This window comes from Lonchura striata, chromosome Z (genome assembly GCF_046129695.1).
Source record: "Lonchura striata isolate bLonStr1 chromosome Z, bLonStr1.mat, whole genome shotgun sequence".
Lineage (NCBI taxonomy): Eukaryota > Metazoa > Chordata > Aves > Passeriformes > Estrildidae > Lonchura > Lonchura striata.
The window spans coordinates 22,794,363-22,812,682 of NC_134642.1; the positions used below are offsets into that span (position 1 = coordinate 22,794,363).

The window sequence follows — 18,320 nt, forward strand, 5'->3', positions numbered from 1 at the left end:
GGAAATATATTCCAGAAACTTCATCAAACCTTTGTGAGCAATGCATATACACTCTGGCAAGAAAACCTAAGTATAATCTTCCAGAGGAAAAAAAATAAATAAAAAGACCAAGGAATACAGAAGTTCATAAAGCTATCTTTTGGAGCTTATGTAGTAATAATAGGCAACTCTAAAGTGTGAATACTGGCTGCTCTGTAGTGCTGCACAAAATTATGGCATACTCCTCTGGAGAGGAAAGTAAGGTTCTGTACCTTGCATTGTATTTCAGCTAATTATAATACAGGGCACCTAACTTCAGAAGCCCAAATTACATACTTTTAGGAAGTCAAACAAAGGAATCTTGATTAGCAAGTTCATGAGACACTGAATTTCTCCAGGCTTAATGGGCAAGAACTTCTGATAGGTATCTTGAGATCTTTAACACTGTACATTAGGAATACTGTATTATCTTCAGCAAATATCTAGGTTTAAGTCACAGAAACACAGACAGAGCTGTATTTCTGGCTGCTCATAATACCCTGATTTCTCAATTTCCCCTTATTAATCAGTAAATTACTGCTGTGAGAATTTTACCTAGAATTTCAAATTCACTATGATGACTTTCCAATATAAGCCTAAAAATTACCTAACTGTCCAACACAAACCAGTGGGCAGAAGATCCACTACTTATAGTACAAAAATCATGTTGCATTTAACTACAAGAGGAAAGATTCTGCTTTTATACCTAACTCAATATGTGAGGCCAGGTCTTCACAGGAAACTCAAAATTTTTAAATGCCATTTTTTAATCCCAAACTGTCAATGCAGTAGCAACACAAAATGCAGTTTAACTTTTCTTAAGACAGGCCACAATCTTATCCACATCCTTACATGTAGCTAACCTACAGCCCATCTAGCTACCTGGGCAATGTTTGTGAAGTCACCAGTGCCAAGCTCTGGAGGGAATCCATGCATGGACAGAACACAGCCTGGCCTGGTTCCAGGCAGCCAGTAGCTAAGATGGTAACAGGATCACAGAATTTAGTTTGAAAAGACCTTTGGCTATTAAGCAGCACTTCCCTCTTATCTGCTAATGTACACAGCCATTATATACATTACAGCTTCTTCAACCACCCACATGCTTTTTCAAAGGCTGTCAAATTCTCTTTATAAGGAAGATGTCAAACAGAGGGTGGAGCGTTTTCTTAAAACCCAAGGTAACTGTTTTGGAAGAAGGGAGGAAGACAATCCAGAACATATAAACAACTTTATTTAACAATACCTCTAAACATATCAGGCTAGGAGTCAGTATTTTTACAACAGCAAGTTTACCTCTTGGAATCCTGAGGCGTACTTTCTCCTCTTACCACAGGCTCTATTACCTTTTACATCACAAAATAACGTGCATGTCAGTTGTTAATATCAAGTAGCATCACCACTACCACAAGCAATAAATTTTCTAAGACCAGTGTAAAGCATTTGTTTTGGTAGTATTGCTAAAGAAATTTGCACTCCAGTGAAGTTTAGAAAAAGGGAACAGCCTCTATCAACAGGTAGAATTGATGGCAATATAGACCAGAAGTCTCAGTAAGGGAATACAATATAATGTAGAACACCAGGAAAAATTTAAATCTGTTGGGATGGGGTATGAGACATGAATTAGGAGCAAATTAGCAGACTTCACTATTTCTCCTTTGACATTTGGTTTTTCCATTTTCTAGGGTAATACCATTTACTCAACATCTGCTGTTCAAAATATGCTTAAAAAATAAAGTACAGTTCTGTATGTAAATGATGTGCTGTATATAGAAAGCCACAGTGGGTGATATGAAACTGGCAGTGTCAGAGCAGGCAAGAGTCAGAGCTGGCAGTGTGAGAACAGGCCTCTTAAACAAGGAGACTATTCCAGTCTCCTTGCACACCAAAAAGAGTAAAACTTCCCAATCCAGACAATGCTTGGAGAAGATGCTACACACTCAAGTGAAACATAAATACACTGCTCTGGTTATGCTATTGCTTTACAAATTCCATCCTGATGAAGGTTCCTTCATGCCCAGCTTCCAACTCAACTGTTCTTGCCTGAAAGAGAAAACATACTATTTTGCACCCTGTAGTATTCAACTATTAGAGAGAAATACTGAAGTTGTTTCATATGTATTAATAAAGCATATACGAAATGGTAGGCTAAGTACTACTTTTAAGTGCTCCCATCATTTGCTAGCAACACAGCTACAGTTCAAAATGAAACCTTTCTGGCACAAAGAAATAAATTTCACTACTCCTTGAGACTAATTTATATTAAATTCCAAGTACTTCATTAAATCACATTAATCACAGAACAGTTAGCAATGGAAAGGACTTCTGGTGAGCAGGTGACACAGAAATGTGTCCAGGTGGGTTTTGAGTGTCTCCAGACAGGGAGACATTCCAGGCAGAGGGAGACTCTCCAGGCAGCGTTCCAGTGCTCTGCCGCCCTCCGTGTAAAAACGTTCTGCCTCAAGTTAGTGGAACTTCTTGTACTTTAGTTTGTAGCCATGGCTCCCTGCCTCTTTTTTGGGCACCACTGAAAACAGTTTGGCACCATCCTACTGACATCCACCTTTAAGATATTTCTATGTATTGTTGAGATCCCCTCTCAGTCTTCTCCAGACCAAACAGTCCCAGCTCCCAGAGTCTCTCCTCATGAGAGAGAAGCTCCAGACCCCTGATCATCCTCGTGGCTCTCCACTGGACCCTCTCCAGTAGCTCCTTGTCTCTCTCGTGCCGAGGAGCCCAGAACTGGACACAGCACTCCAGCTGTGGCCTCACCAGGGCTCAGTAGAGGGGGAGGATCACCTCCCTCGACCTGCTGGCCACACTCTTCCCAGGGCACCCCAGGATGACATTGGCCCTCCTGGCCACGGGGGCACTGATGGCTCACGGACAGCTTGTGATCCACCAGGAGTCCCTAACCCTAACCCCACCTAGAGGAAGCATGTTTTTATTTTTAATGTCTCATCCTCTATGAGAAACAAGCATACAAATAATTTGTTTCCCTCCACTTCCACAGCACAGATAACTCTCAGAGGTTATCCATGGGAGTGTACCCAGAATGGACAAAATCTTGATGCATAAAGAACACAAACACTTACTCTTCAATTTATGTAGTAAATCTAATGGGATTTTATGTACCATCCCTCTGTTGACAGGACACCAGCAAAGATGACAGGGAATGTTTGCTTTCATCAAGAGAGTTTGGCAATGGCATCTTGGTAAATCCTTCATCCATGGAAGGATCATCCTCATTTTCCTCTCCTTCTTCTGACATATTTAATTTAGCTCTAAAACTTTGAGATTTGTCTCCATTATGTGTTTGATGCAGCTCCTCTTCACTCTTAGATGCAGTCTTTTTTAGCACTTCATGTGAGTTGGACAGGGACTCTGTGTCTAGGTTTGATTTATTCATATCCTCATTATTTTCCAAGCCATCCACTGTATTTTCACTGTACATTGTAAAAAAAATGGAGTCTGAGTCTGGAGATATGTTGAGATCCATACTAGGAGATTCTGGAAGTGTCTCATCCAATATTCCCCTGTCAGCAGTTCCAAGACAGATGGAATTTAATGCAGATACTTTCCAGCACAGCTTCTCATCCACTAGAAAACTGTGGTCTGAAGGCAGTGTATTTGCTCTACTACCACTTTTCAAGCAAGTATCTGGAATATTCATGCTCTTCTCTACATTTTTCAAAGTCTGGCTTAGATCTTTTACAGAACTTCCACTCAAAGCAGAACAATTTTGTTCCTCTGATTCAGTTCTCTCCGTTTCTTGAATTCCAGATGTTTTTGAATCTGAAGATTCTAATGTATGACTTACACTCACCTGCTCCTGAGAACTAGATTCTGTAGAATTTAACTGAAACTTCTGTTCTGATACAGGAGGACCCAAGTCAGATACAGGAGACACACGTTCTGAGCACATAGAGTCCACCTCCTCCTGCATACTGAGTGTAGCATTCACTGAAGATTCTTCTGTCACCACTTCAGTTGAGGACAGCTCTAGGTCTAATGAGTCCTCGGTCTGAATAGCTTTTCTCCGTGAACTTCTAACTTCAGTAACTAAATGGGACAAACCAAGGTAAAATTTTAGTACGTTCAATCAGTCTGGTTTTTTCTGTCCCCTCAGGAACATAAGAAATTCAAGAGGGAATATATATAGCTGCTTTATGTTGTTTATGTTTCCTCAACACAAAGGGGATTCTACCTAAGAAAAAAAACTCTTAAATCAAATTCAAAGTATTCACATCTTATTAAATCTACTGTGTTGTGTTAGAATGAGCCATTAGAAAAACATGCAACATCACTGAAAGAATTACCTTTTTCTTCTTTTGTGATATGTCAATAAACTAACCACATTTTTTATCAATTAGCATTATAAAAACAGTTTCAAACTCACGCAGATTTTCTGGAGTTCGGGGTATTTCTTTCCTTGTTAAAAATGGGTTGAAACACAGTGAGCTAATGAGTACATCTAGTGCCATTCCTTTCTCTTCACCACTATAAGGTGACTCAGACATCACCAACTTTGCAATCTGTAGGATATTAGAGAACAGCAAATTCTAAAAAATCAAAATTTTAACATCTTCATTTCTATCAGTTATGGTTAAAAATAAATCTCATTCTCCAAATCATCTGGAGGATTTGGAATATCCTAACTTCCATTATTTATTAAGGTTCATAATGACCACAGTATCCTACAAACACAAAATAAAGACACGGAACTGAAATCAGATTCAATTTTCAGTTCACTCATCATCTATGAATCCACCTTTCAAATAAGAAACTGTGCTCAGATAGAATATATTTAAGACAGTAGCCAAGAACTGCGTAAGCTTGAAGACTAGAGATATACTTGTAAAAATTTTAGCAAATGAAAAATAACTATCATTTCAGTTAAAAATGCAATTTACTTTCCAAAATAAGAAGTAGCACATTTTATAGTAATCCTTGTAAAGGAATTCCTCAATCAAATATTAAATAGAATACCTGAAAGGAAAAATACTTACATTCCTGCTTAAAATTACCAAGTTTTGTTAAATATTTAACCTCTGTACCCTGTTCAACAGTTCTTTTTCTTTCTGAATATATGCACTGTACTTCAAAGACTTAAGTTTAATCATAATATGATTCTATTGAACATGCTATTCACTTCACCATGATTTTTAAGTATGATACCTGCACAAACTCCATGCTTTCAATGTGTATTTTATCAGTCCACACTAAAAGTCCATGACTGATAACTATCTAGCAGAAAAAAGTACCTTTTGATGTATGTGGATTACAAGAGACATTTTTTGTTATAATTAGTGATTTGTTCTCCAAACTTGTGATCATTTACTTAAAAACAAATGAAAATTACATCCTAACCTCTTCGGCCAGTTCATCTCTGGCTTTCTCAAGAAGGTCATCTTTTTTCACAACAGACTTTGGCTGGGTGACATTTTCATACGCATTCCCATCCACTTCTGAAGTAGGGATTTCTTCCTTTCCATTTTTTAAGTTTTTTTGAGGCACAGGTTTTTCATTTCCCACAAAAGTATTCAAGTTCTACAAAAATTATTAGTAGTTTTAAAATCAAGAAAGGTCATTAGCATAAACTACTGTGGAATTTCTGAACTGCAATGGCCCCAGTATTTGGTCAACAAAAACATTTCAGTCTTGAATTCTAACTAAAACAAAATACTTTTACAACTGTATTCAAAGTAGAACTTAAGTAGTGACTAGGATAAGTGGTATATACAACACAGATGACTCACTTGCAACAATTCTGATCACAGTACAGTGAACAGTTGTGCAATGGACAATTGAAATATCCAAGTTCTTTCCCAACACATTTTAACACTTAAATTTCATTTACAACTTAAAGAAACCAAGTCTGACCACTGCCCACATCAAAAAGACTGTTCAGCAAACAGGGAATCAGTTACATACTGTATGTTATACAGGAAGTCAGATACAAGAGCACCTACTTCCTACTGTTCTTTCCTAAAACTTAGCAAAGTCAGAGTTAGCTTTTGCATTTTTGCCAGACTAACTCAAGTGTGTAAAAATATTGCTCAAAAACAACAAAAAATCACCCCAAAAACCTCACAAAACAAAGTCCCAAAAACCACCCCCAAAACCCTTTTCCACAAAGTCTAAGTTTCAACCAATATAAAAAGGACATGTTGTAAGTTTAACTTGCTTCAAAGACATATACATTTTCAATTGACAGGTCTCCATTTTCAGATGCTTCTGACGACGACGGCACCAATGAGCTCCTCAAGGGAGAAAGACTAAAAAAAACCCACAACAATTTTAGAGACAAATTAAACTGGAATGCAAATCTTGAAGGCTGTTATATACTGTGTGCTCCGTATCTGTCCGTTACGATTTCCCTCAATTCGTCCCGGTCATCAGAAAGCAGTTTTACTATAGGGAGAACAGTGTGACAATTAGAGCAGCTTTAGCCCTAGTTGTGTATCAGCCTCCCAAAAACAGTAAATTAATAAACTCTGCTACTGATTAGCACACAGAAAAAAAAGGGATTTTTCAATACACTTGTAAACAAGTCTTCTACATTCTACTGTAAAAGATGACTGGAAAGTCTTCTACAAACCTGACAACATTCTTTTTCCTATGTAGTCTTTATCTGAACCATTTCTGGCATCCACAAGTCTGTTCCTATGTAAACTTGATATTTAACCATCACCTGGCTACCAAAAACTTCAGCTTTATCACTTCTAGTAAGTTTTGTTCCAATTGCATAGCTCTCAAAACTGCACTTGCTCTCAACTTGAGCTCTCAAGTCCTCACTTGCTAGGAAAAGCACACCATAAAATGTTTTTGATGTTACCTGTCTGTAGCCTCAGAAGCAAACAAACCTCCATGCTGCATGAACTTACTGGAAGAAAACCAGTATTTAATTGTTAACTACCCTGAGAGCCTCTGTGACTTATATGCAACTACATCTACTGATGTCTAAGAATGGAGAGCATTCCTTTGCTAACTCTCTTGGTCTCTTAGTAGGTAGCATTCAAACATTTGTAGAAGTCGTATTATGAAAGATAACATTATTCAAAAGGTCATGAAATATTCCTGGACAAAAGGAAATGACAAAAGGAAAAAAATTTTCTAGGACACCACTGTTCTGTGTCCTAGAACCCTTTGCTGGTACTCTAGGAAGAATAGCTAAAGAACAATGTGACAGTAACTCTCAAGAAAAGCAATGAAAAAAGCTTTGTAGAGAAGGTTTAGCCTGAGAAACAGAAGCTTCTGTTCTGTCCATGTCTCTTGAATCTTTGAATATAGTTAGAAAGCAAGAAAAAAACCTTGCAATTTGACAGCTACTCCTCCTACTCAGCAGCAACCAGTTGATCAATCTGTCATCAGCTGGAGTAAACAGCAGTTACTTTAGGACTATCTTGCTAAAGCAAGTAGTTGTGATGTAAGGAGTGGGCTACTGAATATTCCACTAAGACTCAAGACATGCAAAATATTCAGGTCCAGTAACTAAACTTGCAATTTTTCTAATGCTTTTTTATCAACTTCTCATTAGGCATACCATATTGAGGGTACTAATGTTGTATCGATCATGGTTTCATCACATTCCTCAAGGCATTCTTCATCATAGTCATCATGATCTAGAAAAGTAACCCAAAAGTTTAGTATTGCTTTCATTTTCTTCACTTAGGGTTCCCTTGTGACACAGCTCACTCACACTACTGCACACTACATACTGGATGGATTTTACACTTCAAGAAAAATAGATTAATACATAAGCACAGTAGTACTATCAATCCTTTTGCTCAGGCAGTACCTGTAGTAACAGATGCCCCTAGCAGGTAGCACCTCTTTCTGCTGCTCCTGAACACATGTTCAAGAAGCATGATTCTATCTACTGCCCTGCACATATCAATCAGATTTTCTACATTCCTCCAAACTACAGTCCCAGACACATCAATATTATCCTCTCCTCTCCACATACACTTCAACTGTATGGTACATCAATTCCACAAAGCACAACTCCACTCACCTTTTTCCCAACTGTGTTAATCAATAAATATTTCTGTGGATATACTCATCCCTCTTGCTGCCTCAGTCCAAGCAAGGCAAAGCTTTGTATAAGTAAATGTTACAGAAGTAAATGTTCTGAACATTATTGGAGGTACACATATCTCAAGCATGGACTGTCTAGAACAATGTACTAACTCTGGCACATCTTGGATACACAGCCAAAGTTGAACGTCAGTAGTTCTCTACTAATTCTAAATTTCAGCTTCTGCAGGGACAAATGGCATTTCCATGACTCATATTCAACTCAACAAATCAAAAATCCAAGCTCACTTCCACTAGTTAGGTGAGGTATTTTGCTTTTGGATTTGACCCTATTAACAGGCAGAACTTAAGTTTTCTTAATGGCTGTATTATCAGATAATGCATCTCAACCACAGAATGTCACAGAGATCAATTTGTCTCAAGCTTTCTGATCCTACTAGCACATATCATAGTACAGTGCTTCAATCTTTGAAATTTTTAAGGCAGACTATGTTCCAAATTCAATTCTGCAGCCTTTCATCTGCAGCTTCTAGCCTTATACCCACATACACTCAGATGGCTGGAGCAGTACTTTCATCTTTTGTCATCAAAAGAATCTTCGCACCATTTTTTTGCACCTTGAAATTCCAATACACATCTGTTATGCCATTTTTCGTAGCAGGAAGTGCAAATGACATGATCCAAGCAGTCTTCCTCCTTGCTTTGTAGCTTTTTACTTTTAACTCTGTTACTAGTGACAGTCAAGACTCAGTCAATAAGTAAAATGATGTTATGCAGTAAAATATCATCATATCATCAGCCAATTAGCATGTGCAACAACCATGCCTGATCAAAGTGAGCTGTGATTAACACTATTAACCTAATGATTGAATGCAACTAACACAAACCAAGTGAAGTTCTAACCAAATGGCAGTTACTAAGGAATAAAGTATTTCAGAGTGCATCAGGGAAAGACAGTTATGTGTGAGGCCATATTCAATTTCTTTTCCTAGATAGTCAATGGGAAAAGTTTTACCTTTCTCTATTACTGCTCCAACCCAAAGTAACCTTTACTGATATACTGAATGTACTCTCTAGAATCCATGGATAAACCTTTGTACATGGACATCTGTTTCAACATCCTTTGTGCAAGAACAACAAAATATAAACAGTTCAGCAATGGGTTTCTGCCAAGCTTCAGAGAATCTCCAAGATACTATGAAGTTGAGAAATGCAAGGCAATATTGGCAAAGAGTCATTCAGAACCAATTTCCACAGACTATCAAGGACCATCTGCAAATGCAAGAAGGGAGCCTTTTTGACTCCACATAACTTCTAACAATTGTAGTGGTGTGGAAGAAGGAAAAGAAGTTTCTCCTGTTCACTCACCTGGAAATGACTGATAAAAGACACTATCTTCCTCTTCATCGGAAGAACTAAAAGACTGACATGATGAAACAGGTTCCTTTCAAAAGGAAAATAAAAAGTTACATAAGCAGGCAGAAAAAGTCAGTTTATCAACAGCAATTAACACAGTTATTTAAAATAACTTTCCTGCAAACCAGCTGTCAGACTCAACATGAAGTTTCTCCCCTCTCTGCTGGGTAACTACATAAGGGTACACTCTGTCAGTGTGAGTGTCAAAATGGAGATTATTATTCCTTCATCAAATACATTGCTTTAAAAGGGGAAAACAGAATCAGCAAATATTCAGACTGAACATACAACATGCTTAGCTTCCACAAAGGGACAGACAGAAACAAAACAAAAACCAATCTGCTCACTCTTAAGCTAATCAATGATCTCGGCATCTCCAGTGAATACATCATTATAAGAAAGTCAAATGTATTCTCTTTAAGAAACATGTATTCTCTTTCCTCCTTAAAGCAGAATCAGATATACTGCATTACATGAGTCCCCTAACCTTACAGATAAAGCTGAAGTGTTGTAACAGAACACACCAGTTTAAAGCTACATCCTCTCTCACTTTCACCCTTTTCTCTTTCCCAGAATCAGATAAAATGAGTACTACTTACTAGATAATCTTTCCAGATTAAATTAAAAGGACACTGGCCAAGAACTGTTTTCCACTTCGATTCCCAGATTTCCTGTTTTTCGGCAATAGACTGATGCTTTGGCTCATAATGCTCTTGCTTTCTTCTTAGACTGTAACATAAAGACATGGAAAATGAAGACATCTGTTGGTAGAGATAACAATTTTACATAAAGACGGTAAGCATTACATGTTCTCCCTTATCCTGACAAACCTTTGATATATATCAATTTATTCATGCATTTCTGCATACACTAAGAACTGAAATTCACAACCAAAAAAGCTGCTTAGTAGTCTTGTTTCTTACAGCAGAATTGGAAAAACTGTACTAAAACATATACAAAATAAACACTTTAAATTTCCGTAAGCCAGTTACAGATAAACATTTTTAAAATCTCAGAATTTACTAATGCAACAAGACAAAAAAAAGCAAAAATCAGATCAGCAAGCAAATGAGATCTCCAGGAACAAACACTAAAATATTAATGAAACAAAGGCAAAAAGCTGAAACTAACTAGAGAAGAATCTCAATAAGAAGTTATATAAATAATTAAAGCAAATACTAATTTTTCCAGAGGCATAAAAAAAAGACTGAACCAACATGTTTTTGCTGTAACATTTTTCTGGAAAAAAGACTCCAGTAGACATGATCCTACCATTTAAGAAAAAGCAATTAGAGAAAATCTCCTAACAATTACCTTTCAGTTTTCAACTCCTGTAGTGCATTCTTGTAATATGTAACCATGTCCTCAATTCTGTGAAGTTCTTTTAATTCACATGGACAATGTTCATCTCTCAATGTGTTCAGGGCTTCATTTAGTAACTGAATAACTGTTAGGAAATTCAGATTTCCATCTTCATATAAATTTTCTGTAACAAACTTTAAGTAGAGCAAGCAATTAAAAAAATAATTAGTGAACAGTACCAAAATCAGAAAGTTATGTCTCCAGTAGTCAGAGCCAGGACACTGTATACATGATACTTAGATTCAGGTCCTGATAGTTTCATATTTCAAAAATACAATCTAGGTTAAAGCAATATAAGCCAAGGAAATTCCAACAATGAGGTATTCTGTTTGACCACTTCCCCAGAAGATATGGCACAAACAACACCAATGCCATAAATGAACAACACCATACACTACAGAATGGAAACAAAAGCCAATTAGTTGAAGCACCAGTTAAAACAATCAACACAACTTTAATGTCTAAACAACAAAAAAGTACTATAATCAGGCAGACTTATCAATGTATTTACTAAACTTATAAAGTTAATGCATTAGAATAACAAACACAAACCAGCACTATAATGATAGGAAATCTCTGCCCATGAATTATACATATTTCATGCATCCTTCTGCAATTATCACTAATAATCCATTAAGTACTTGTTTAATTTTTAAGGCATTTAATTACATCCCCAGTGACTAAATGAAAGCAGTTTAGCAATTCAGCAAGAAAGACAAAAACCACTTACTCCATATATGTTACTTTCAACACTGTAGGTTAACAACCCTGGAACACTCACAGCAACATCAGCTCCATCTAGAACACATGGGTTAACACAGTCTTCAAGTACAGAATCCACAATTCCCTTTTCCTTTTTCAGAGATGTAAGCATTTCCACTATTAGTGTCCACATACTGTGGACCTTAATAGAAAAGGAGAAAAACACTGTGTTAAAATGTTTGTTATAATACCTATAATGACAGAGTATCAAAACAGCATGAAGACAGACGAAAGTGCTAGCATAATCATAGGTAGATAAGTGCAAATAACAGAATCTGACAGTAGGTGTTGCAGAACTGTTAAAATTCAACACACTGCCACAGCAGGAACTAAATGCTCACCTTTTGGATTCTCTCAGTTGTGTCATTTTTGTTTTGGTCATTTTGTTTCTTCCTATATGCACATGCAAAACAAAAGTTCAAGTGGACTACAGTGAAATTTCAGTTCATATTTCATAAAACTGAGCATCTAATCTATTTCATACATCCTAACTTAGGTACAAAAAAAGCACTTACGTGCGAAACTCCTCCCATACAACTGCATATTCAGACTTTGTCCGCTCTATTTCTCCAGCTAAAACCCTAGGAAAAAATTCAACAGCTAGTACAAGCTTATCATAATTGCTTAGTCACTAACCAACTGTGTCCATTCTTTCCAAATCTACATACTGAAGCAGTTGTTTGTTATACCCAACAGCAGTAAGTAAGTTACTAACTATAAGCATCTATTATCAATGTGAGCTACAGATATATTCAGCAATTCTACAGTACCCAAATCCCTCACTTTCAAAAGACTAGAGAACAGAATACTGGAGAACAAGCAGCTGGACCACACAAGATGTTTTGTTAAAGTGCTTTTTTTGAAATTTTAGCACGGTACATACTGGGTATCCCAACCTGTGAGACTTGCAACTTACATTTTGTTCAGAAGCAGATCCAGATCCTACATGCACTTTGACCTAATGGCATAATACAAGATTCTTTATTCAAGGTCTTAGCAGGCTCTTGGAGCTTTAGCTGAACTTAGGTCATCCTAGATACATCACTGCACACCTGAGAAATATTTCTGTACTTGTGCCTTAAGAGTCAGTTCCCTTTTCTATAGTCCATATGTTGCTACACTGTCTTAATCAGGTTGGTTCCTTGTTGCACCTGTTTGGTTTTTGACTTAAGATGGATCACACATGAACTTCAGCAAGGATATCTGAAAGTACCCTATCACCCATAAGCTTTCCTGCTTTCCACAAGATACCTCCTACAGTTGCCTAGGCCAGTGATATACATTCAAATTAGAAGGCCAGTGTCATCAGTTTTCCTCTGCAATCTTGGCTGCAGTGACCATCTGTAACATCTCCAAGGAAGTTGTTTCTCTCATTTACACACATTGAGTTCAAAAGAGTACCTCTCCTACTCAGCACACTTAATGATTGCATCACAAAGTCACCCTCTTAGTACTCCCGTTTCTTACATCACTAATACACCACTGAACTACTTTCCCAGTGAATACCAGGGGAAGCTGAAGTCCTCTGTAAGAATCAAGGTCAGCAGAAACCCACTACAAGGTCTCTGTGGATGCTAAATCCTCATCCAAAGGCATGAAACATGACTGGTCCTCTTGTATGGAGCATGCACATATACTACTGACACTGCTCTTTTACCTACAGTGCAACCCATTGCCCTTTTCTGACATTTACTAAACAACTCTTGACAGTGCTCCAGTCATGTAAACTATCTCACACAAATTCTATAAATTCTGCTGATACATAACTCTATGCTTGCAGAGAAAGTTCCAGCTCATGACATTTCTCGAGCTGGGAGTGTTTGTCATAAACAAGAGCTAAGAATTGAATACTTTTGGTTAAATAATTAAGGTTTAGGTAAATAAAATGTATCTCACAGTCAATAAACTAAACCAAAGGTTTCATCTTCCAAATGTTGTATTTTCAGAAGAAATCATACTGTAGATATGTAGATATACATGTAAAATTCCCTGACCACATTAATGCCCAAGCAACATATAGCATCTCCTAAATTATTCATTGCTTTAGACTATTATGCTTCACAAAAGATCTACAAGCAGTAGAACTGTTGATTAAAGAAAGTAAAGAGGGAAAATATGGGAGGAGTTCAACAGAATGAGTTCTGTGATGTAAAGCATATACAGACTTTTCAAATCCTTCTAAAAACACATACACAAGTCAGCTTTTATGAAAAGACTCACTTTCTTTTAATGCAATACTTACTGTGCCTTTCTCCAATATTCCTGAAAAACAAAGTCTTCCCTTTGAAGAATTTGCAGCAGTTTATTGTATGCAACTCTGTGTCTTGCTTTTGCTATGTATATATCCCGAGGTCTCCTCATTACAGCTTCAGCAAAAGGTATACAAGAGCCTAAATAGAAGCCAGCATTTGGATTACATTATTTGCTTTTAGTAAATGGACAACCTCCTAATCTACCTAAATCAAACGGCAAGAATCATAAATCAAGATGCTCATTTTTACTTCAACTGAAACACAGCATGCAGTGTACTGCCTCTTTTCTGTTGTATACATCTTCATTCCCTCACTCTCATTCCCTTTCTATATTCTTTAGGTTACAATAATATACCTGAAACAGACAGATCTGATCCTTCAGAATTCCTCAAGTTCCGAGAAAGAAAATAGTGTAGCCATCCAATACTTTTGGACCAAACCATTGCTTGTGTGGGTAACGGTGCAGAGCATTGCATGGGTGAACCTTGGAACAAGACCCATAAAGCAAGAGAGCAAAACCATCTGCACTGTTCTGTTAGCAGTAGCTCTATGCAAATACACAGAACCCTGTGAAAGACTGACCTGAGCATCCAACTAAGAACTTCTTAAAGCTCCTGTCATATATTAAAGACTTTACACATTTACAAACATAACATTTGAAGCATTTTTATTGTCCCATACAGCTTACCTACAGAGAGCTTTTTCATGTTCTCAGTCATTACATATCTTGCAAAACGGTAGATCACGTGAACAAGTTTAGCACCACCAGGCCAAATCAGTATGGAAGGTGTAATTTGTGGAAAACCTTTTTCCTTTTTCTGCAAGAAAAGTACAATCATTTTAAACACAAAACTAATTTGAGAAGTAAAGCATAAAAAGCAGCAATCAAAGACATGCCTGCATACCAAAATGCTGCAGATTTCCACTAGCAAGCCTGATAACAAAGCTAAATGACTTTGCCCATCACTGTTAACACCTACTGTAGTCAGGAGAAGAGTACAGAAAGCTGTTTCCAATGTTCAAAACCTTCACTCTGTTCTGTACACAAAATGGTTTCAATGCAAAGACTGAAATCACTGTTGGATAAATGTTAAAAATTGGTGCCCTCCTCATTCCTAACTGTTAACCCCTATCTTTGAAAACACATTCAAGTTTTCTTTCCTATTTTCTACTGAAGTCATGAATCAGTGCACTTTAATCATATTTAAAGATATTGCATCCTTAGTTTTCACCTTACCCACTATTACAAAAATATTGAAGTGTTAAGGAACATAAGGACAAGATTTTTAGAATAATCATTAAAACAAAGGCAACATAAGAAAGCAACATAATAACCCATGATACTTGAAGCAATCAGTTTTGCTTTGTCTTTAAAAAGCTTACCTTACATTTTAGCCCCTTTCCCATATACAAGACTAATTAAGTTTTTTTACACATGTGAATCAGCTTTCCCAATAAGAAACACCTTCCCAGGTAACTTAAGCAAACACCCCTTGAGCTGAAGGAAGTTACTCTCACCCAGGGTTAAGGGACTCTCTAGACTTCCATTTAATCAAATACTGTTACGCAAATGCAAGCCACAGCAGTTTAGGACCCAGCTGGTCCTAAAAGAGTCCTTTAGGACTCTGTCTTCTAAATTCTCCAATGCCAACATCTTTTTTTTAATGGAAGTCCAAGATAAACTATAAGAATATAAAAAGCAAAAGTGAATTCTTTGATTAAAAAATCCTTATTTAAAACTATGATATAAAACAGTTCTCTCAAAAAAAGAATAAGGTCACAGAAACCAGTAGAGCATCAACTTCCACTTTTTGTAATACTCACTGAAATTTCTCTTAGCCACAGACAGCACTGCTTCCTAAATCTAGGACTTGGTAGTTTTGTGAATCGAGAGTACCTTTTCATTTAAAAAGGAAAGGGAAGAAGGGAAAAAAAGGTCATGTCAAAATGCATTCAAATATTATTCCAAATTAACCACTGTAAAAACAAGAATAAGACACACATTTTGTATTGATGCTGAGCCAGAAAATGAGGCGCATACACCCTAGATCAAGAACAGATAAAGATTTGTCAAATGACAATGTTTTCTTTCTTTAAGTTAATAACAGATTATTTCAGAGAGAGGTTTGTCTGCAGCTCTTTCTAACTTGGGACAGGGGAAAAATAAAAAAAAAAAAGGGCAAGAACCCTGACCATTTTCGTATTACTGGTCCTCCTCCTGCCATGTCTTCAAATACATAAGGTGAAACAGTTCTGTTATACAAAACAGAAACATTAAAGAACACAGGGTTCTTGCCATATTGAAGGTCCTGGAAACAATCCATAAACACCAAATGTTATTTTCTGTTTGGTCAGAAAGAATGGGACAAGTACATTATTTATCAGCTATTAAAATTTATATCAAAGTTGCCAACAGAAACAACTGATTAAGGCAAGGTTTCAGACTGATCAAAATTGACTGAGTTGTGATCAAAATGAAGCAAATTGTCTGCCTGTATGTTCTTCTTCAAGTATTCCCCAAGAAACCACTTCCCTCCCTTCTAGCGACTACATAGAACGTATTCTTAATTAGGGGCACAGCAGTAATCTCAGAAGCCAAACACTTACTTGAAAGTTTGTTTTGCACGGTGCTTATCCAGCTTACTAAACAGGAAGTAGGCAACGACAAAAATCGCTTTGCTGTTCGGTTTAGCAAACATATCCCTAATACACAAATAAACATTCACATCAGAAGCAGTTATGGTGACTAATTAACAAAGCATTTTTACTGGCTGCTAAAGACTACAAAACAGTGTTACATTACCGAATAATTAATTGAACACTATATTTCCTATGTAAAAGTTCACACTTTTCATCCTGTTTAGCACGGGTGAAATCTAGGGCTGCCACAAAAACATTGTGGCCAACAGAACAAAGGTGGTGATTCTGCCCCTCTGTTCTGTACTTGTAAGACCTCCTCCCACCTGGAGTGCTGCATTCAGCTCTGGTGCCTCCAAATTAACAAGGACATCGAACTGTTGGATCAAGTCCAGAGAAAGGGCACGAAGTTGAAAAGCAGACTGGAGCACCTCCCCTACAAAGACTGAGAGAGCTGGGGATGCTCAGGAGAAGAGATTACATGGAGACCTTATAGCAACCTTACAGTATCTGAAGGGGGCCTACGGGGAAGCTGGAGAGGGACCTTTCGTCAGGGATTGTAGTGAAAGAACAAGGAGCAATGGGTACAAGTTGAAAGAGGAAAAATTTATTTTAGGTATTTGGGAAAAAAATCTTTACTGTGACACGAGTGAGACACTGGAAAAGGCTGCCCAGAGAGGTTGCGGACGCCGCGACCTTGCAAGTGTTTAAGGCCAGGCTGGGTAAGGCCTCGAGCAACCTGGTCTGGCGCCAGATATCCTGGCCCGCGGCGGAGGGGCGGGGTCGGCTCCGTGCGATGCTTGAAGGCCCATTCGAGCCCCCTAACGGTCACGGTGCTACGAAACAATTACGGCAAGAGTGGTATCTTTCAAGGTAAGTTTTCAAAACGCGCTAGGAAGCCCCTAACCTCGCCTTCCCCACAGGACTGTGAGGGAGAGCAGGAGTTCTTACCATTCCTGGGTTTTATTTCTTCAGAAAGTCTGAGGCAATGCGGACTGCGGCGGCACTGCGGACACTCCCCGGGCGCTCTCTCTGGCATGGGCACCGGGCCCCTCGGTGGCCATGGCGAGACGCTCCCACCTCGCGCCCCCGAGAGAAACCCCGCTCGGACCCCCCGCCTCCGCTCTCCCCCGACTCTCCCTAGCACTAACCTCCCTAGTCTTACGTCCTTGTAGCGTTTCGGGTCGAAGCCCAAGGCCAGCAAATAGATCCACAGGTGCTCGCCCTCCCACTCCGGGTACGCGGCGGCTCTGGGCTTAGCGTAGCCAGACCTCCCCAACGCCGCCATCTTCCCGAGCCCGCCAAAATCTCCGCGCGAGCCCGCCCGCACCGCGCCCCTACCCTCGCGAGATCTCCCGTCCGCCACCGGCGTCCGAGGACGAGGCGAGCCGGACGCGCTGCCTCACGGGAGGTGTAGTCCGCGTGGCGGAATCCCTCCAGAGGACCCTTCGTTTTTGTCATCGGATTGCAGAATTCACGCGGGGAGGGGGAAGAAAACAAAACAAAAGCCACCAAACCAAACCAAAACCCAAGCAAACAAAAGAACCCCAAAAGCAAACGCAAACAAAACAAAAACAAACACACAAAACCCCAAAACCAAACCAAACCAAAACAAAACAAATGGAAAAAAAAAAAAAAAAAAAAAAAAGCCTAACAAGAAAATCTCGCGCTGCAAGCACGCTGTGCGGTTCAAACTTTTATTCCAAGGCATGTCAGCGGCCAGCCCTGCAGGGTCACAAGGCCGGTGTGGCTCCCGGGAGGAAACGCCAGCAGCTCCGGCCCCAGCCCCGCTCCCTCTCCCCAGCTCGCACAGAAGTTACTCCGAGCGAGCAAATG

General features: G+C 38.6%; 1 protein-coding gene and 1 non-coding gene across 4 annotated transcripts; both read right to left on the bottom strand.

Annotated features, from left to right (window-relative positions):
• Positions 1-1,229: 1,229 nt before the first annotated feature.
• On the bottom strand, positions 1,230-18,100 carry HAUS6 (HAUS augmin like complex subunit 6). 3 transcript variants are annotated; one of them, XM_077790028.1, is made up of 17 exons: positions 17,636-18,100; positions 16,455-16,550; positions 15,672-15,744; positions 14,536-14,665; positions 13,838-13,985; positions 12,111-12,176; positions 11,937-11,988; positions 11,615-11,737; positions 10,786-10,967; positions 10,071-10,200; positions 9,424-9,499; positions 7,562-7,640; positions 6,203-6,293; positions 5,386-5,565; positions 4,415-4,550; positions 3,111-4,077; positions 1,230-2,058 (listed from the first exon to the last, which is right to left on the bottom strand). In XM_077790028.1, the coding sequence occupies exons 1-16, from the start codon at positions 17,770-17,772 to the stop codon at positions 3,143-3,145; spliced, it is 2,634 nt and encodes an 877-aa protein (XP_077646154.1). In that variant the 5' UTR covers positions 17,773-18,100; the 3' UTR covers positions 1,230-2,058; positions 3,111-3,142. The 3 variants fall into 3 exon arrangements, with proteins under 3 accessions (XP_077646154.1, XP_021391122.2, XP_021391121.2); XM_021535447.3 differs by having other exon boundaries at positions 6,218-6,293; positions 11,564-11,737; XM_021535446.3 differs by having other exon boundaries at positions 11,564-11,737.
• On the bottom strand, positions 6,361-6,491 carry LOC116184652 (small Cajal body-specific RNA 8). Its single transcript, XR_004149403.1, has one exon.
• Positions 18,101-18,320: the final 220 nt, after the last annotated feature.

Bases quoted from the DNA above. Each gene is read 5' to 3' on its own strand.
- HAUS6 (XM_021535446.3), bottom strand. From the start codon at position 17,772: ATGGCGGCGTTGGGGAGGTCTGGCTACGCTAAGCCCAGAGCCGCCGCG. The intron at 10,968-11,563 runs GTAAGTGGTTTT...CTCTACTTAAAG, and splicing joins TTGAAAGTAACATATATGGA to TTTGTTACAGAAAATTTATA. The intron at 5,566-6,202 runs GCAAGTTAAACT...TAATTTTTGTAG, and splicing joins AAAATGTATATGTCTTTGAA to AACTTGAATACTTTTGTGGG.